This window comes from Octopus bimaculoides, chromosome 1, assembly GCF_001194135.2.
Source record: "Octopus bimaculoides isolate UCB-OBI-ISO-001 chromosome 1, ASM119413v2, whole genome shotgun sequence".
Taxonomy (NCBI): Eukaryota; Metazoa; Mollusca; class Cephalopoda; order Octopoda; family Octopodidae; genus Octopus; species Octopus bimaculoides.
The window spans coordinates 156,178,409-156,198,763 of NC_068981.1; the positions used below are offsets into that span (position 1 = coordinate 156,178,409).

Here is a 20,355-nt window from a genome sequence, read left to right on the forward strand (position 1 = left end):
TATTTTATTGTCTTTGCACAGCTTCTAACGCTGGAGATGTACTACGGTGTCAGCTGTTCACTACCAGTGAACTAAGGTAACACCCCTTATTTTCGAGGACCATCCGGAGTATTCGAACGGTTCCAAGCAGTGCTGTTTTCTGCAAGTGCTCCACCCTTATTGCAGCCCCTATTTGTTCCACGTACTTCTCGAGATTTTTGCTCACTGTTCCCAGGGCTCCGACAATTATTGGTACTACTGCTACCTTTTTCATCGACCACAGCTGCTTAACTTCCCAAGCTAACCCGTCATATCTCTCGACTTTTCTTTCTTCTTTATCGCATACCTTGTTGTCAGCTGTTCAATACCAGTGGACTAAGGTAACATCCCTTATTTTCGAGCACCATCCGGAGTATTCGAGCGTTTCCAAGCGGTGCTGTTTTCTGTAAGTGCTCCACCCTTATTGCAGCCCCTATTTGCTCCATGTACTTCTCAAAATTTTTAGTTCTCAGGGCTCCGACAATTATTAATATTATTGTTGTTGTTGTTGTTATTGTCATTATTATTATTATTATTATTATTATTATTATTATTATCATCATCATTAGCAAAATATAAAATAACCTGCAGCTACAACACTTCAACGTTTGCTACTAAATGAGCTGCTTTTACATTCACCTTTACAGCCACGCTTTTCAGAAGTGCGTTCTCCTGATAAGGACATGCTTTCTTAGACCCACTGGATTAAGATTAATTCGTGAATTCATTTCACCAGCTTATCTCCCAGTGGCTATTTCTGTATGCGATTAGCGATTAGTTTGATTAAAAAGAAAAAAGACTTACAACTAACATTGCCAATCACTGGGAATATATATTCGTTAGCGGGAAACACGTTATATTTAGCCAATTAGAAACTAATAGGCTGTGGCATTTTACTCTTATCGTATTAATGCGGATCAAGCTATAGACTATATAAATCGTGCCGAATCGAATTTGCTTCAAATATCCATTACATTTTGGAGTATTTGTTGGCAAGTGAAAAAGAACAAAAAACATCAATAAGCCAGTAAGTATATTTAACTATTGTAATTCTGGCAGCAAACATTGCATAGCATATACCGATACGACAAAACAACGCTCAGTATTTTTACCTTTTACGTTGCTTAAAAATTTGCTCACCTTTTTACAAACATAGCATTTATATATAAACAACATTCGCAATTGATACTATATGATAATGACTATTTATTAAATTGTAAACTATTTATCTCACGTAAAATACTGCAAAATCCATGAAGATTTCCGGTCTTTCTCAAAATGGAAAAAAAATGCATAAAAATCTTTAAATTATTTTAACGGTGAAAAGTAACTTTTGTAAAGATAAAATCTGTTGATGTATCTATTAATGTTAGATGTTGGATGTTATATGAATAGTGAATCCCTTATTTCATTAGGCCATAGGAACATCAAAGATCCTCTACGCGATCGTAAGAAATAGTAGCCAGATCACCCCCACAGCACACCTTTCGAACTAAGATTCTTGATGTACGAAACAGGAAGGTCATGGATGGAATGCTTTGCTTATAGGTCTGCTCAGTGAGTGGTGACCCGGAGCTAAACAGCAACAAGTACAAGAACAACACCCACAGTCTTTCTGGGCTACATTAGCTGCCTGTTAAGGCCCATCCCTCTTCAAGGTACCTTAACAGAGGAGCCGAACTCTGTACTGCAAGCAAACAAGCCACTTGTCAATTTTATAGTGCTAACATTATTTGAAGCAGTCAGTAGCCCCTAATCTGTGCGACCTATCAACAGCTAGTTTTGACTGGACCATTTTAAAGTTTTAAAGTGCTTTGACCATGGGCACAACAATGTGCCTTTAATAGGATGCAAACCAGAGGTTTGTCGGTTAGTCATTCTATATGTTTATCTATCTGTTCGGCCTTCTCGTCTCACTTTTCGAATGATGACGCTAAAAGAAAAGATGGAAATAAGTAACAAACGTCGTTGTTGTTGTTTAGCCCTACGATCAATGCTCCATTCCACCTTTTATTCACTGTGTTATCTAGAATTATATGAGGGTGCGTGGCCTAGAGGTCACGATGTTGTACTCACGATCGCGTGATCGTGGGTTCGATTCCCGAATAGTGCGTTGTGTTTTTGAGCAAAGAACTTCATTATATATTGCTCCGCAATCATTTCGGCATCTGACGTGTGACACACCTATACAGGCAATGTCGATTTGAAGAACAGAGTGAACTTACGTGCAACACTAAAGTTTGATCACTATAAACAAATCATTTGTGTGCAGGTTGTTCAGCAAGAAATTGCAGAACCATCTTTCTCGTATTCGGTTGCCTACCATATCTAGACTTACAATATTCGTTGTAACTATTTTTTCTAAATGTTGAGGATGTGTATGGTGGTAGATTTGGCTATTATTTCTGGTAGGTTGAAGAACGTATTTGCAGTTTGTTTGACCCAAGTGAACCTGAAAATCCTTTTAATGGTTCAGCTCTTAACTTCTATATATACTTCAAATTAATCTTGTATTCCACGCTGTTTTTTAAAATAATGAACACAGTTGCCTCGAAGAGATTAAAGAAAACTTTTATCTATTGAACACTATAAATGTTTAATCTAAAGTTATCCTGCATTACTGGGAAAATTTAGTATCAAATATTAAGCTTATTAGTTTCTTGCTGATATTCTGATTAACGAATTATCATCGGGGATTAAAAGAAATTTTGCTTGTTAATCTACCAACATTTACTTATATATTTACATATTATGAATGTGTCTGTGTGTATGTGTGTGTGCGCGCTGTATTTGTATACGTGTAAAGATTTTGGATTATATGCAGATTTTCGACTCTAATCCTAGCATTAATGCTGTATTAGTGAAATTCATATAGAGTGACTGGCCTGATCGAATTCAAACAACGTGAGCATTGATATTGCATAAAAAGAAAACCTTCGGTACACATTTATGTGGAAGGCTTTATGATGTTTATGTTTTAGTAATATTAATAAAGTGAAATTGTTATAAACAGATTGCAGAAAAGTTTAGTCATTGATTGCTGGTTTAACACTAGGTTTAACATTAGGTTATTTTGATAGTCTTTCCTCTATTGAAGACAATTGCGTTGTCTCTGGCCCGAGGATATCTTCCTCCAGCCACTAAGACCCTGAAAAAGGCAATGGGCGCTGCTTTTCCTCCTTTGAATAAACCATAAAATAACGTTTTAAAAAATATCAGATTGGCATAATTTATGTTTATCTTGCAACTGAAGTGATAAATACGAGGTGTATATGAAGCGTAACTGTTCTGACTGGGAATAAAACCAAGCTGTCACTCATAATTATAGCCTTGCACGAAATCCAGTGAGTCATTAATCTTAAATGCCAATTAGTCTAATACACTTTAGGATAGCAGTCCCTATCCTGTGAACCATAAAAGTAGCATCGACTGAGGTGTGCGAGTTGTGCGGTCACTTATATACGAATGGTTCGTATATAAGTGACTGTTATAAGGTACGTTATGTTTAAGGAAGAGGACGGCCAGCCCCCATGCTGCGACATTGCATCAGAACCCATATTGGGTCGCAGTAATATTCCGAAAAGATCAACACAATTTTATTTTTGAAATATTTGGTAAGATCTAAATTGTAAACGAATATATTACACATTAAGTCATAGATGCAAAGGCTGCAACACAATGACAGTTACTGTAATAAACAAAAACTAAGGATTATTTCACTAAGAAAAGTATCAAATGCTAATGTACTAAACTTCTGCTAATGTATTAAACTTCTGAAATCACAGAATTGATCGGAGACATATGTTGAAAGCGAGACAATCACAACGTGGAAAAGCCATTTCCGCGATTTATGATACAAAAGTTATTAAATTTTCTGTCAATTTATTTCTTAGAATATTAATGGTGTTATAAAAGAGACCTACTCGCAATTCTGCACCGAAGTCTGACACCTTAAGAAATAATTTTACGATGAATTTAATAGTTGTTTTAATGCTACTAATTGTAATTAATGTAATATAATTAACAAACTTGTCCTCTTCTTCACTATATTATTTTCCTGGAAGTTGCGGCGCATTGAAGTTAAAAGAGCTTGTCTTTGTTTGAGGGTTGAATGACTACTATTGCTATTGGGTACCATAACAATCTTTATAGATTTTGCAGTGGAATTATTTGAATTCATTAATGTCAAACAACGAAGTAATTTTACTTCGAATAATAAACGACACCTAGTTTACAACCAGGTGGACTGAGCCTACGCAAGTTAAGTAGTAGTAGTAGTAGTAGTAGTAGTAGTAGTAGTAGTAGTAGTAGTAGTAGTAGTAGTAGTAGTAGTAGTAGCAGTTGCTGCTGCTGCCGCTGCCGCCGCCGCTGTTTAGCCTCAGGTCAGCTCTGATTAAGTTGATCTATTGAAGGCATTCTATAGCACGTTATGTAAGGGGCGTTTGGTTGCTACTTCTAGCAGATAGAGTGATCATTCTATTGTGACTCTCAAAGCTGCATCTTCTATTCATTGCAGTTTTAAACTATTAAGGCGCAGCTACCTAATGTTAACATATTTACTGAAGTGAGCATAAGATATATTAAGAATAAGATACGAGTTCAATCAATTTATATTCTTTTAATGATTTCGGAAAATACGGGAGACAGAACTGAACATATTTCGTTCTTAGCATCTTCAGGGAAGCATATACTTTACCATATCTGTCGAAGTAGTGATGAGGGAATCACTAAGTAGATAAAGCCTAATTGGTGTCAAAGAAATTAACATATCTACACAGATTTATCACCGAGAGAAGTTATTCGAAGACGTTATTTGCCTCTTTTATTTGTTGTTTATTTCAGTCATTGGACGGCGGCCAAGTTAGGGCACCACTTTGAAGGGTTTTAATCGACCATATTGACCCCAGTACCTATTCCTGTAACTCTGGTCCTTATTCTAGCGTGTATAACAAAACTAATCAAATGTAATTACGCAGTGAAGTAAAGAAAACATTGTGTAATGTCTGTTAGTCACACACACACACACACACACACACACACACACACACATGCATACATGTATGTATATATTGCAATAATGTACTATAGAACATATCTAGAGATTTTTGTCTGACACTATATGATACAACGAATGTAACCTTTACGTCCATATATATGCAATATGTTCGCTGTGAGAAAAAATAGTTGTATACGTCGCTCATTTCAACCCTACTTGAGTAGCCATGCAACTTACTGGACTGTCCACGAGCACGCTCCCTATCAACCCACTGATATTAGTGGCTCATGTAAACTGAATTTGCATATTTAACACGCAATTACACACACACACACACACACACACACTTAGATAGATAGATAGATAGATAGATAGATAGATAGATAGATAGATAGATAGATAGATAGATAGATAGATAGATTTTTCACACCTACTCTTGTGTACCTCCTTAGATATTATCTTATCACTGCTTCGGCAAGTAAAGTTTATTATGTGACATGAGGATGTTTAATAAGACTGAATCAAAATTTGAATTATCTCCCGTTTTTGCCGAAATAATGAAAACAATATTTGTCACCGTACTAATATTGTCTTTTCCTCTTTTCATAATTATTTTCAATTAGCTTTTTTGATATTAACTGCATTAAATACGATAACATTAACTGGACTGTTGCTTTTTAAGTTGATGGGATTTCTAAATACTTTCTGTCTGTGATTTATTCGTTACTGGGACCTACACTGGTCACATTGCTCGAACGTATATCTGCGTCTTTGGGCAGGTAACTTGACATAATTTTGTAAACAGAAAAACAGAAAAAAATAATGTCCACCACAGAGGTGTCTTATAATATATTCATCCTGTCATACAAGCTTTGGTGAAGCTCGACCTATTAGAAATAGATCCCAAATATACATCAAATTACTCCCTGTGGTCTTACAAAAAGACTCTGAAAATAATATAGACCGGTATACGTTATATTTAAAAATAGAAAGAGGTAGTATGATTATGACTGAACTGTTTTTTTAACACAGATCTGCTTGATCAGGCCGACAGGGCACTAACAACAACTAGAATCAAATTATAAGACTAAAATGAGGTTAAATAAGTAGAAAACAGAAAAGTATTACCCAGCTATGGGAAAATGCAGCTCGCAGGAATTTCTAAACGGCAGATCTAACGAAAAATTTCCTTGAAATCTTTTTAGCAACACTGCTCACCTGACGATGAGTCGAGTCTCATACGACCTGTTTTTCAAAAAGGTTGATATAACCTATAATCGTCGACATAAGTGTCTTTCTGAAAAAAAAAATCCCAATTTTTTTCTTTTCCTTCTTTCATTTTTTTTTTCTTTTTTTTTTCCCATTTGCTTTTACAAATTTGCTGCTAATGAGATTCATTTAAGTTTAACAGTAACATGAGGCTACCAAATTCCTCTTACATAAATGAACTTCAATAGCTACTCCAGTGCTCTTCAATGTTGATGTCCAACTGGCAGATGATGAGAGAAGATCCCTACTTATGTTAAATATGTTTCCATTTTTCACGTTCAGGTCTCTGATCGCTGTTACTGTCCTGTAGAATTTGTTTTATTTAAAGAGAATAGTACAGGGTCTTAGGTTATGTGGTTTCTTGATAGAATTTGTCATAAGGGTTAGATGTAAATTTTGTAGAAATATACTGTTTTGTAATAATTATTGCTTAATGAGTTCGTAAATCCTTTATAAGATGGATATGCACACACACACAGACACACCTACAATCATACCCACACACAGCACAATAATTAACTTTCTTCACCATTTCTTTAATTGTTTTTCGTGTTTCGGTAGTGTCTTAGCTCTAATTTCAACATTTCAATCGTCTTCCAAGGCTGTGTCTAATCAAAGTAACTCGAGATTCCAACAACAATTAACTATCTTAAAAGCTCAGGGGAGACCTACAATCGGAAACTACTCCCAAATCTGGGGCGATATAGCTGCTTCATATACAAGCATACGAGCCCACATCCCACAAAAATCGGCCACCTAACTAAGTAGTATGTAGTCGCCAGCCAACACGCTTCCAACCTTTTCTCCTGCAGTCGCCAACATTTACAGCATCGATTGGAGGGCTTATGAAGGCCTTGAACACCATGAAGGCCATGTTTGGAGGGCTTGTGAAGGCTATTCACACAAACCTTCCTCCAGATATAAATCCGATTGCGGTTTCTAGTTCAGGCCACTCCAGTCATGTTAACAGTGACTTAGTAAAAGCATAAACGCCACACAATTCCAGTTCTTCTACCTTATAAATCTGAGGCATATATACCAATGTAAGAATTCGACAATTGTATTGTATGCAATATGTATTAACCGCGTGGGTAGAAGCATGGTCAAGGAGTTTAAAAATTTGACTAGTGACTATTATAACGTATGTCATAAATATTTTATACTCAACCACTTATACTATCATTGAATGGGTAGAAATTTAGTTGATAGGGCAAATGGTGTATTCATTGTAGAACCCGTCGATGGACCATTTATTTTATTTTTATTGTATATTATTCTGTAAACATTTGACAGACCCGTAGTGCTATGAATGTGTCACTGTACACTGAGATCTTATCTGAATGAAATCTGGCATATTCTTTTTATATCACAAAACTCGGACGGGATTGTGAAAAATACTGCCTGATTCCCATGCATTAGTACCCCAACTTCATTTCCAGAATGCTGAAGATAAGATAATACTATTTAATGGATCCCGATCACAAATTTCAATCAATTGCCTTACTGGTGTTACTTGTGGGGAAAATATCGCTTCCTTCGCTTGCACTGAATCTATTTTGATTGAGTGCAATATTTAATCATAACCATACTATTATACAAGTGACGATCGGTGGCTTAGTGGTTATCGTAAGATTGTATTTTTGATTCCTGGAATGCACAATGGGTTGTGTTCTTGGGCAAAACACTTCATTTCCCGTTGCTCTAGTTCACCCAGCTGACAAAAATACGTAATCCTGCGACAAACCGGCGTCCCGACCAGAGGAGAACACACGCTTCACAGAAACTGGAAAACCGGCTCTATGAGTATATATATCTCATGAAGGAACTTTATCCTTTTTTACGCTATTATTTAAGAGTTATATAAAGTATTGAGATCTGAAGGAAATAGGGATTTTTAAAAAACTAAATGTGATTCTTTACCTTGTTATTTTCAGAATATGAGTCTCAGAGAACAGCATGGCGCTGAAAAACTCATTGACGAGTACACCCCACCAGAGGTAAGAGTGTTTAAATATTTAAATATCAAAGGCTAGTTGTTGTGGATAAGATCACATTGATATGATTCTGTGTAAGATGGCGAACTGCCAGAAACGTTAGCCCGTCGGACAAAATGTCTTTGGGTATTTCTTCTGACTTGTTACGTTCCGAGTTCATTTTCATCGAGGTCGACTTACTTTCATCCCTCCAGGGTCGATAAAATAAGGACAGGGATCGATGTAATCGATTAACCCCACTACCGTCAAAATCGCTGGCCTTGTGCCAAAGTTAGAAAAGATATGATATATATATCCAGTTATAAGACACCTGATGATGGAAGAAGAAAACCGAACAAAACTTAATGTAGAACCAGACAAACATTATTGATTTCTAATATGGGATAAAAAACTACAAATTTGTGATAAATGTGTGATTAATAGTATCGACCCATATTGAATAGTTGTTTATTTCAACAGGATTTGGAATGACGCAAGTCGAGATGGACAACGGTGGGGATTTGAACTTGGAACGAGAATAGAAACAAATAAATATTTCAATGCGTTTTGGTCACCGCTTTATCAAGTCTACCAATACATTTTCTCCCCACCGTCTTCCAAGACATTTTATCTACTGCTCTGCCGATTCTACGAATGCACTGTCCCCCAAAACACTCTAGCCAATGCTCTACCAATTCTGCCTAACCACCATCATTGGTAGATTTCGAAATCTACTGAATGTTTGTTCGTTTCACCTAAACTTTTACGTGTCCCAGACAGTGGACATGCTGGGGCACTGCCTTGAAGAACTTTAGCCGAACGAATCAATCCCAGTACTTTTTTAAAGCCTGGTACTTATTCCATCGATCTCTTTTGAAGAACCGCTAGGTAAAGAGTGCGTAAACACGCCAACACCGGTTGTTAGGTGGTAGTGGGAGACAGACACAGACACAAAGGTGTGTGCGCGTACACACATGCATATAGATCGGTGATTGTCGTACGCTGACGAAGGGTAAACAACCAGAAACCCGAGCCATTTATAAAACATGTGACATATGAATAAAAATCTGTAAATATACAACCATCCAGACATCTGAGTACCTGATTATTTTTTCTAATATATAATTCCTGTACATCACCTCAAAACCTTCCAATATATATATATATGTATATATATATATATATATATGTATATATATATGTATATATATATATATATGGCGGTCCTCTTTCAGTTTCCGTCTACCAAATCCACTCACAAGGTTTTGGTCGGCCCGGGGCTATAGTAGAAGACACTTGCCCAAGGTGCCACACAGTGGGACTGAACCCGGATCCATGTGATTGAGAAGCAAGCTTCTTACCACACAACCATGCTTACGGCTATTATGTTCCCATGTTTTTTTTTCTCTAAATATCTCCATACATCATTCAAATATATCCTTTCATCGTACTTTTCTATATAATTGTTTCATTAAATTGCATTTGTAAGACGTATATACACGTAAGACTCTTAACGACACGGTCATGCCTTTACTCACGTTACATGAATGTTGATTTACGGCCTACTCCCCCGAGATAAATGAATAAGTAAGTAAATAAAAAGGAAAGTTGATTCTAACAGGATTTGAATTTCGTATTAATAGTTAATATGGCTTTGTAGAGAATTGTAAGTTCAACGGAAATAAATTTAAAGATACACATGAGAATGGTTAACTATGCGCGCGCTTACACACATACACACACACACACACACACACACACACATAGTATTTACTCGTGTATAAGTCGCACTATTTTATGCTTGTTTTTAACAGGAAAGACTAGGGTGCGACTTACAGACGAGTAAATATGATGTGTGTGTGTGCGTGTGTGTGCGTGTGCGTGTGTGTGTGTGTGTGTGTGTGTGTGTGTGTGTGTGTGTGTGTGTGTGTGTGTGCGCGTATATATAATGTGTTCTTTGTAAATTGTGCACCTATATATTGTGAGGAAGAATCGTATTGGTGGAAAATATTGATTTCAAATTTTGGCACAAGGTCAGAAATTTCGTGGGGGCGGGTTAAGTTGGTTATATCGATCCCGAAAGGATGAAAAACAAAGTCGACCTCGGTGGAATTTGAATTCAGAACATGAAGACAGACGAAATGCCGCTAGACATTTTGCCCGGCGTGCTAACGATTCTGCCAGCTCATCACCTTAATTGGTTGGAAAATATTGACCCCGTGAAGAGGCTGCATATTTGAGTTACTGGTAAAAGATGACCTGGTGTCCTCAGGATCGTTCTGATGTGAGATCATCCGAAACCCTGCGAATTGCAAGCATAATCGTCGTGTTTGTTGTTGTTCTATATGTTTTTATATGGATTACCTATAAAAATTATGTCTGAGCAGATAATTTCATAGCTGTCCTATTGTCCTCCATAGCTTCTATTATCCATCACAGTTATTTCATATACTTGAAATTTCATCTTCTGCCCCACCACTCCTATTTCTGCTGTGACTACTACTGCTATGATGACTGTCAGTAAATCTTGTGGTTGCTGGCACTGTTGCTATTTTGACTGCTACACTGAGATTTAGTACAGCTTTTCTAGGATGGGCTATATGTTCGGCAACCTCTGTAGACAGTACCAGTTGCAAATGTAGCATTTACTCTCAGTAGCTGAATGGTTAGAAATGATAATGACCTAAGTTCCTTTTGGCTCCATTTTCATTGAGCAGATGGATGGAATGGTGTACAAGCTGATTGGGCCAAAAATGATGACGTAGGCTGCTGCTGCTGCTTATTGCAGTTGCTATAGAAACTGCTATTGCTGTTAACGAAGAAAGTGTACCAGTTGTTGCTCCAAAATGTGATTATGTAAGCTTGGTCGTTGACAAAATAGGCGAACTCGTGGATTAGTAGAGAAAACGATGCCACTGCGCAGCGCTGGCGTCACTTGGACTATGGTGGAGAAATCGAACTAAATCGGTACGCTACGATCAAAATAACATGAAATATCCGTTACAATTTTACTAAGAGTTGAGCACTAGTGAGTCGAATCCGACACCTCATTTCGATTTCCAGATGAATCAATTCTCCGTGCGTCTGTCAGTAATGTTCCCTGAAAATGCATAAATGTTACAAAGCTAAAAATCAAAGTTATCTGGTGTAGGGATAAGTTTATGAATTCGTTGCTCACAGCACCCAAACTTACAACACAAAAAAGCGTGACGCCGCAACTCACGTATAAGGGAGTTAATTGTTTCAAACAATTTCTTTTTAATCTCTTAACAAAGCAATGAAAGCTTGCCTGGCCGAATTGATAATGCATTGGAAAATCAGTTGAACGGTCGATGGGCTGCTTCGTAACATCCTTGCTATGTTAATTCCGATACTAAAAACGTATTTCTCAAATGGCATTTTCCACTTCGCTATAAACAGGGGACGCAGTTAAATGACAAGTGGTTGCTTCCTACAATAATAATGCTGTAATATGGATGAAATTTTCGGTTTAATTGATCCTACTGTATATGATTCGATGAAAGATTATTCTGCCAAACTAAAATGTCCTAAACGTCCTACACGAAGCTTAGATTTTCATCGGTAGACATACGACTTAATTGTACTGCAAAGTTATTGACACCTTTGGACAATTAGGAGTTTTCTATGAACTGAATTCTTAGTTGAAGACAGTTCTTTTCTCTTATTGCACAAATACTTCTGAAAATGTATAAATGTCATATACAATCTTAATTCCTCAATTTGAGGGTCGCTGTTTAAATTAAAGAAAAAAAATTTCGATCTCAACAATTTCAAGCTTTTTTATTGTTTTATAGGTCATCCAGAAATACATGACTGGGGGAGATATTGGACACGATAAAGAAGGTGCAGTCGTCCGAATTGAGCCATGGGGCTACTTAGATATGAAAGGAATCATGTATTCATGCAAAAAATCAGATTTGGAAAAGAGCAAGCTGCTTCAGTGTGAAAAACATCTAAAAGACCTGGAAGGTGAAACTGAAAAGGTAGAACTGCTGATATTTTTTGTATTTAAAATATAAATCTATTAAGATATTAATTTAGTACTTAATTAAACACAATAAGGTTTTACCAATACTTATACTGGAACTTGAAAATTATTGTAACAAAAGTTTCTACTAGATGGGAGATTACATCGCCAGACAACTGGTTTATAAAAGAGAACAGAGTCCAAAGTAACTGGTAGTGGTTTGTATCGGCAAAAATTGTTCAGAGAATTCCTTGAATTTCAATAAGTCTGTATGCTGTGTGGAGAGGCGGACTTTGACATCTGAGAGAGAAATATTTTCTTGGATGTATCGAGTGTAGGACTTGTACCTACACTTAGTATAGTAGGACTGGTGAATATGTTCAGTACTAGCATTTAAATATAGCAGGCCTGCTAACATGTCCAGTAATTAAAATTAAATGTAATAGGACAACTGATAAGTCCAGCATCTACATCTGAATACAGTAGGACTACTCAGAAGAGCTCTTAAGACAAATTACATTTCCAAAACCTACATCTAGCCCTAACCTTACATTTAAAGGGAATGCAGATAACTCCTAAGATGTCCAACACTTACACTTAACTACAACAAGACTCATAGTATCTAATATCTGAACTTAAATAATATCTTAACTTAAATACGGTAGGATTACTTACATTCTTAATTCCTACATTTAACTGTAACCCTGCATTTAAAGAGAATGCAGTAGGACTCCTGATATACCTAATACTTACACTAAACAACAGTATTCAGAGTATGATGCATGCTCACTGTCTACAATGGAATGCAGTACGACTACTTGAAAATTTGTTTTCTACTCTGAGTCCCTAAAGGTCAGCTTTCATTTCCCTCACGGCACTGATTCATAGATAACGGGATCAAATCCAATGTTGTCTCCTGCCGCAACCCGTATTGTTTTAATTTAAAATAAACAGTATTACCATTTAGATATAAAATGGTTGGCAGAAAAGGGAATAAAATAATACCTTCTATAAGATATATGGGCGATGAGAAATTAATCTTTCTTGCCTATAAATTAAAGATGTGTCGTATCTAATGGGAAAATAAAATTAAAACAGTAATCTATAATTTGGTTTGGGCCTGGGTTTTGATATTTTCCTCAACAGTAGGAAATATATTGTGCTCTACTAAGTTATGGTTATTGTTGTTCAACCCTAGATCAACTATATTGACTGAGCAGACTTATTCCATCCGTGACTATACCGTAATTTTACAAATGTCTCCAGTCTTATATAGGACCTATGGATACGAATTAAAGCCTATTTGGCAGCTATTTCTAGCAGGCCGAGTTAATACACAGGCTCTTTTATTGTTGCTGTTGTTATTTAACCCTAGTTCAACCCTAATCGAATAGAAATGCTAAAGACGCTCCAGTCATGACCACCTCCATTTTTTTATGCACAAGGAACCTAGGACTACGGTGGATAACGTGTTTATTTCTACCAACTCGGGAGAATATTCCTAGGAACTCGGTTGTTTCATTTCATGGTGTACGTTAGTATTTCATTTCGAATGTTTTTTACAAGTCAGTGAAAGAAATGTTTGAATATTTTTAACTTAAAAGTAATTTGTTCTGTTCTGACTCAAATGTCACAAACCGATTATCTTGCTTCTAAGAAATGTAAACAGCATTTAATATAAACGTTTGTTTTTGCAGCTTGGGAAACCCTGCGCTGGACTGACTGTTGTGTTCGATATGCAGAATGTAGGATCTAAACACATGTGGAAACCAGGTAAGTCAGTCGCAAATTATTCTCATATGTACTAATATAAACTTGTAAATTATTCTGATATGAGCTAATATTTTACCTAATGTAGGCGCCGTGTGGCCAACTAGTTAAGATTCTGATCTATGTATGCTGTGGTTTGCTGAAATGCTAAACGGTATTTCTTCCAGCTCTTTACGTTTTGAGTTCAAATGCCACCGAGATAAACTTTGTTTTTCATCTATTCAAACTCGATAAAATAATACCAGTTGAGCATTGGAGTAAATGTATTCGATTCCCCATCCCTCAAAATTGCTGGCCTTGAGACAAAATTAGAAAAGATTATAAGAGGGAGAGTTGAAACAGGTAATTTGTGTGTCTCTCTTTAAACTTCCATACATGTATTTATGGAAATTTTAATCAATCCACCATAACGATTGAATCAACAGCAATTATGACCAAGAGAATGTTATTAAATATATAGTCAAATAGTATCAGGACCACTCTCTACTTCTGGACATCTGTCATTGGATAATTGCTCCCTGACAATTATGCACTAGATGATTAACGTCATAAAACAACGTTCTTCCAGTAACCTCCTTCTGACAGTTATTAATTATGGAAGTATTAGTTATTGTAATTATCAATTATTTATTGTTTTATGAGTTTTGTAAAACTGATTTATCTCCATTCGAAGTATATCGTTTATAGAAGATTTGTTTATACATTTCTCAATACTTCTATTGTTACGTTCTAAATATAAAATAGATTACCTTAATTACTAATTAGCAATTCTTAATTATTGTGATTATTAATTATTGTATTTGTGTTTAATTCACAATTTACAGTTTTAGTTGTATGATTACAGTGATATAAGAATGTAAGTCTTACCGATATAGTATAATTACAGTGATATAAGAATATAAGTCTTACCGATATAGTATAATTACAGTGATATAAGAATATAAATCTTACTAATTAGTTCTATTAGTATTTATTTGTACCCCCTATCGTTGAGCTTTTTCTTAATTTTCTCTTAATTAGAGAAATTATTCAGGGAACAGTTGTTCTTTGAGGGCTTTATCTAGGGTGTAATTGCCAGGGGTCAAATTATCCAAGGAACAGTCGTCCTAGAATCAAATATATGATACAAATTATAAATACTTGCAATTCAATAAAATTGATACATATGAAATAGGAACAAGCTTTGATTTTAAAATATTCAATTATTACTTACAGGTTTGGACATGTACTTATATTTAGTCAAAGTGTTGGAAGACAATTATCCTGATATGATGAAAAGACTCTTTGTCATCAATGGTAAGGAATTCCGTATCGGATAACTTTGTTTTATGCCCGTCTAAACCACTTTCGTACTCTGAATTTTCCTTTCTTGTCATTTCTACTGATTGAAGCATTATCTGAAAATATGTCGGTGGGGACGTTCTGTTTTTGGATGGTAGATTTGATTTATCGTCCGGTTAATATCACCACTTAGCTTTGAGTATCTTTAGCAGAGTCAACTGTTGGAAGTCTTCGGGCCAGTTCTTTGGTCTGATGATAACTTCCTCCCTCCCCTCCAATCATGGAGGTCCTGAAAATGGTTCATGGACACAGCCCTTCCTCAAACTATGTGTTTCCTCCATCTCCTCAATCAAAATATTTCAAATTCGACCAAGCATTGTGATATTCTAGTTTGGAGTGGTTTGATAAAGCCATAAAGTCAGCCACTTTCTCCTGGACTTACGAATTATCTTACGTAAGTATTGATTTCATAACTGATTTAATAATTCCACCAATGAATTCACTCAGTTCGATAATAATTTATTGGTAGCCTATTTTGCTTCCTAATTGTGCCTTTATTTACACCAAATTAATTTTGGAAGAAGAGTAACTGATATAAAACACCGGACAAAATGACTTGCAGTGTTTAACTCTTACCCTCTTCGTTCAGATATCACAACCGCTATCCAAAACGAGTTTTCTTTTCATCCATTTAGAGTCTATGTAATAAGTACCAGTTTTATGTAATAATGTCGAATCAATCGTTTATACCAACTGCTATACAATTCTGTCCTAGTTTATGTATGTATGTATGTATGTATGTATATATGTATGTATGTATATATGTATGTATGTATGTATGGATGGATGAGTGTGTGCATGTGTGTATGTACAAATGCATGTATAAAGTGAGAACATAAAATATTGGAGGTGTGAAACATATGGCCGTATATTTGGTGTCAAGGTGTGCAGTAAATCCACTGGGAGTTAGGGACCTCTAGCTGTTTTCGCAGAATCCTTCTAGGAGAGAGTCACACTGACGTAAACTCTACTGTTTCATGTGATTACTGGACATTTCACTTCTGGTTGTCACTAAGTATTAATCAGGGAGACTCAGAGAGCGGCACTCATTTTTGTACAGGCGTTTATCTCTATAAACCAATAATGTACAGATGTGTCTTTATGGTGACCTCATTTGTCATCCCATCTACTAAAAGTCATATGGTGATAGAAGAGGGACATGTATCGAGCTAACCAGTTGGAAGCACACAGTAAGTTAGTTACAACTGTCACGTATGCTTCAAACCATGTAGATCTGTAACGAGAATAGGTATCTGAGAGGTCATGGGTGGAAAGTCAGACATGCTATTGACAACAAGGAAGCACAAGGAGACGGCAATCATCTGTGAAGATGGAGCAATCACCATGTATGTGCGTACGTACGGACGTATGTATGTATGTATGTATGTATGTGTACATGTGTGTATCTATGCATGTCGTGCATGATTACTTGTATGCATTTATGTATGTATTTATATATGTACGTATCTCATTAGTAGTTGAGAGAATAAATGTCTCAGTTATACGAAATGAGATGCATCTTGTGAGGTTCATAGGTGTCTAGTTACCACATAAAATTACTTCTTGGTATTTTAAGTTTTGTAACGTAATATCTTCCTTAGCAGAGTACTCTGCAAGTGTTTTTACTACTTCAGTAAGTCAAGATATTTTTGGTCGTAAAATTAGGCATTCGATTCATCCCCCTGGTACTTTGCAGTCGTTTTATATTCAACTCCTCGTACCTGACTGCTATTCATAAGAAAACCTAACTAGAACCTACCTCTTTCTATACCGGACGAAGAAGTAAATAGTCACAGAAACCTCTAGACGTCCCGAAGTATACTACTCTTTGGTAAATAAAGACGTATTTTCTTGATATGGATATATTTCAGATTCATTCTTTGTCTATTTCATATAGACATTGGACATAGCTCCAACCAATTTATAATTAGACGTAAAGCACTGATAATAAACTCTTCGAATAGACGTGTTGAGATGTACTTTGTGAGATTCATATGTATCTAGTTACTAAACGCACACATACATATGTGTATGTGCATATATGTATGTGTGTGTATGTTTGTGAATATATATATATATATTTATATATATATATAACTGTACTCTTTTCAGCCCCAACACTATTTCCCGTCTTATATAAACTCGTGAAACCGCTTCTCAGTGAAGACATGAAGAACAAGATTTTTGTATTGGGAAGTAAGTAATCTTATTATCATTTCTTGATTGGCTCAATCAACCAACCTACCAATCGATTAATCACTCAGTCAGCTAATCCAAGTATTTAAAGAACGTTTCAGTTGCTTGTAAACGGTAATTATAGCTTGAAGGTACCTAACTAAATGGATAAAGTATTGGACTATGTACTCACATATTCATAGCTCTGTATTCGTAGCTCTGCATTCATAGCTACTGAAGAGATTTGATCCTGCCATTTGGCATGATACTTAATTCTACATAAATTTTAATTAACGTAGCTACGTGGAACGTGTACAAGGTTTTGTTTTGATTTTACCGGCAATATCCAGATAACCCTTCATGAGCGAAATCCATCTTTTGTCTGTTTAAAGCCAAAAAAGTGGGGGTGGACGGAACAAATGAACAGCACTCTGGTCTTTAGTTCTGAATTTTCTTGTTAGACAAATTTGTACAATTACAGATGAAAAAACGAGTTTCATTAACGATTTGAATCTTTGCAAATTTGTAAATGAGTAGCTTGAAAAATAATTATGTGAAAATAGATGCCATCAATAATCAAAATAAATAAATTCACACTTTAAAATAAAGGTGACTATTTAAGAAATGCATATCTAGTCACATTTACACTGCTTATATTCTGTCACTATCCGTTATTATGTAGATTATGTATTGAAACAGATTATTTGAAAAAAAAAATGTAATTGAAAAGATGGTTTGTCTACTCAGGCATGTTATTACAATGCGACTGTATCCATGCTTGCGTTTATTCAATTTCTATTGAGATTAACTTTGTATATGAAGATACAACAAAAAGGATTTGAAAAACTATGAATGGAAAATTTAACGGTTATCTACACAGTTATTCTAAGAACGTTTTATATTATCATCAGAACACAGATATAACTATTTGGTTTAAGCTTTATTCCCTGATAGAATGGGTGGAACGTTGACCAAAATACCTTGCAGCATTTAAATGTGTTCTCATTGTGTTTTGAGATCAAATCCCGCAGAGGTCGACTTTGTCTTCCATCCTTATGGGAGTAATAAAGTACCAGTCAATATACTCGGTCAGTTTCATCGATTGTAAAATATGCCTCCTCTTCATATACATAAAAACATAAAATCAATCAATAATCTAGAGTCATTTAGTTTCTGTCGTACTAATGAACATCGGTGACATCTCGGTTTTCAGATGACTTTAAAGACACACTGCTGGAATATATTGAAGCGGAGAACCTTCCTGCTTATTTGGGTGGTACAAAGACCGGTCCTGATGGAGATCCCAAATGTTTAGATGTGGTAAGTAGAAACTGCTGTTTCCATATATATAAAGCTAATTCAGGCTCCTCCTCAGAAATCTGTTTGTGACATTCCTAAAAGTTATGATTGTATTTCTATCTACAAACATTTGGCAAGTAGATTTTCATTTTCTTCATCTGCAAAAGTATTCCATATCGAACTGATGACAGCATTGATTGCTATCACATTATAGTTTTAACAATATTTTCACCGTTTTCACAAGGTAAGTCACCTCGCTCATATGAAGTTTAAGACGTTTGGAGTGGTCTTAAGAGGGCCCAGAAATGAAATGAAATGAGAGACGTGAGATTTGCAGAATCGGTACTACTTGTGCCGCTCACAAAGTTTTTCTAAAAGAACATAAATTTTAGCGTTTCCTTCATAATTTTCATATACCAAAACTAGCATACCCGTGTCGTCAAAAATGCCGACAGCTTTTATTAATGATAGAAAATGGCGCATCAATACAATGGTAAAACCATTGCTAAATGTAAGCAAACTAATAAATATATGAAGTACTTGAATTAGATACGGTTGAACTGTCACAGCTGAAAATATCGTGTATATGATGTATGTGTGTATGTGTGTGTGTATACACACACGCAGACATACATATATATGTATATATATATATATATATATATATATATATATACACTCACATACGCACGCACACGCACGTACACGCGCGCGCGCGCACATATGCATTTAGGTCTCCACGAAGTATGTATATATATAAATATATATATATATATATATATATATATCAGAGGCGACTCCAGGTCATCAGTGTCACTCGGGCTCATCACAGATTTCGCAAAAGACACATGCCTGCTCGAAGAATTTCACGTTTTTCCGCTTTATTCCTAGCCCCAAATGGCTTATTTTTTATATCTAGCATTATGTCTTTTTCGATTTCTAAGTTGAGGGTAAAAATAAAGCAACACTGCAAAACACAACTGGTCTTTACACAGAGACACACAGAATAACAGCACTCAAATAACGACAGCGGAGTGCACAACAAACATCACCGATCTGACTGTTGCATGTACTCTTGACAAAAGATGCCAGTTAGTCTTTTACACCTACCAGGCTCGTTCGTATAAGCCCATGATACTGGATAATGTTTCGCTCCTTTAAGAATATTGTAGAATGGAAACTTTTCATAGATTGGAATTTAAATCCTAATCTTTATAGAAATTTATTATTTTAAGAAAACATTGAATATGAATTACTTTTAATTTTTACGATTATACGTAGATAACAACTCGGGCTGTAACTTCTGAGCCCGAGTCAGGTGCGTGTGAACGATATCGCGAGAACGTCTGCTACGAATATTTTTTGACACAGGGCACCTCTAAGACGACCGCCAGATGCTGAACGACAATAAATGCGACCAGGCTCAGTAAGAAGTGCCCGGGTTATTGGCTGAAATTACATACTTGAAGTCAGTGTTGTCAGAAATTAAATCAGCTTGAAAATATACGTTCAGTTTACTAAATTCA

The 20,355-nt window shown here is 35.8% G+C and overlaps 1 protein-coding gene across 2 annotated transcripts in view; it reads left to right on the forward strand.

Moving 5' to 3' along the window:
- Positions 1-890: 890 nt before the first annotated feature.
- The window catches only part of LOC106868441 (retinal-binding protein), a 29,499-nt gene continuing 10,034 nt past the window's right edge, over positions 891-20,355 (forward strand). The window contains exons 1-7 of one of the 2 annotated variants that reach the window (XM_014913717.2): positions 891-1,045; positions 8,218-8,280; positions 12,072-12,260; positions 13,942-14,017; positions 15,230-15,310; positions 17,468-17,551; positions 18,744-18,850. In XM_014913717.2, the coding sequence (XP_014769203.1) occupies positions 8,221-8,280; positions 12,072-12,260; positions 13,942-14,017; positions 15,230-15,310; positions 17,468-17,551; positions 18,744-18,850 (597 nt within the window). In that variant the 5' untranslated portion in view covers positions 891-1,045; positions 8,218-8,220. Of the gene's footprint in view, positions 1,046-8,217; positions 8,281-11,085; positions 11,224-12,071; positions 12,261-13,941; positions 14,018-15,229; positions 15,311-17,467; positions 17,552-18,743; positions 18,851-20,355 lie in introns of those variants that run through there. The other variant, XM_014913718.2, reaches the window with a different exon arrangement.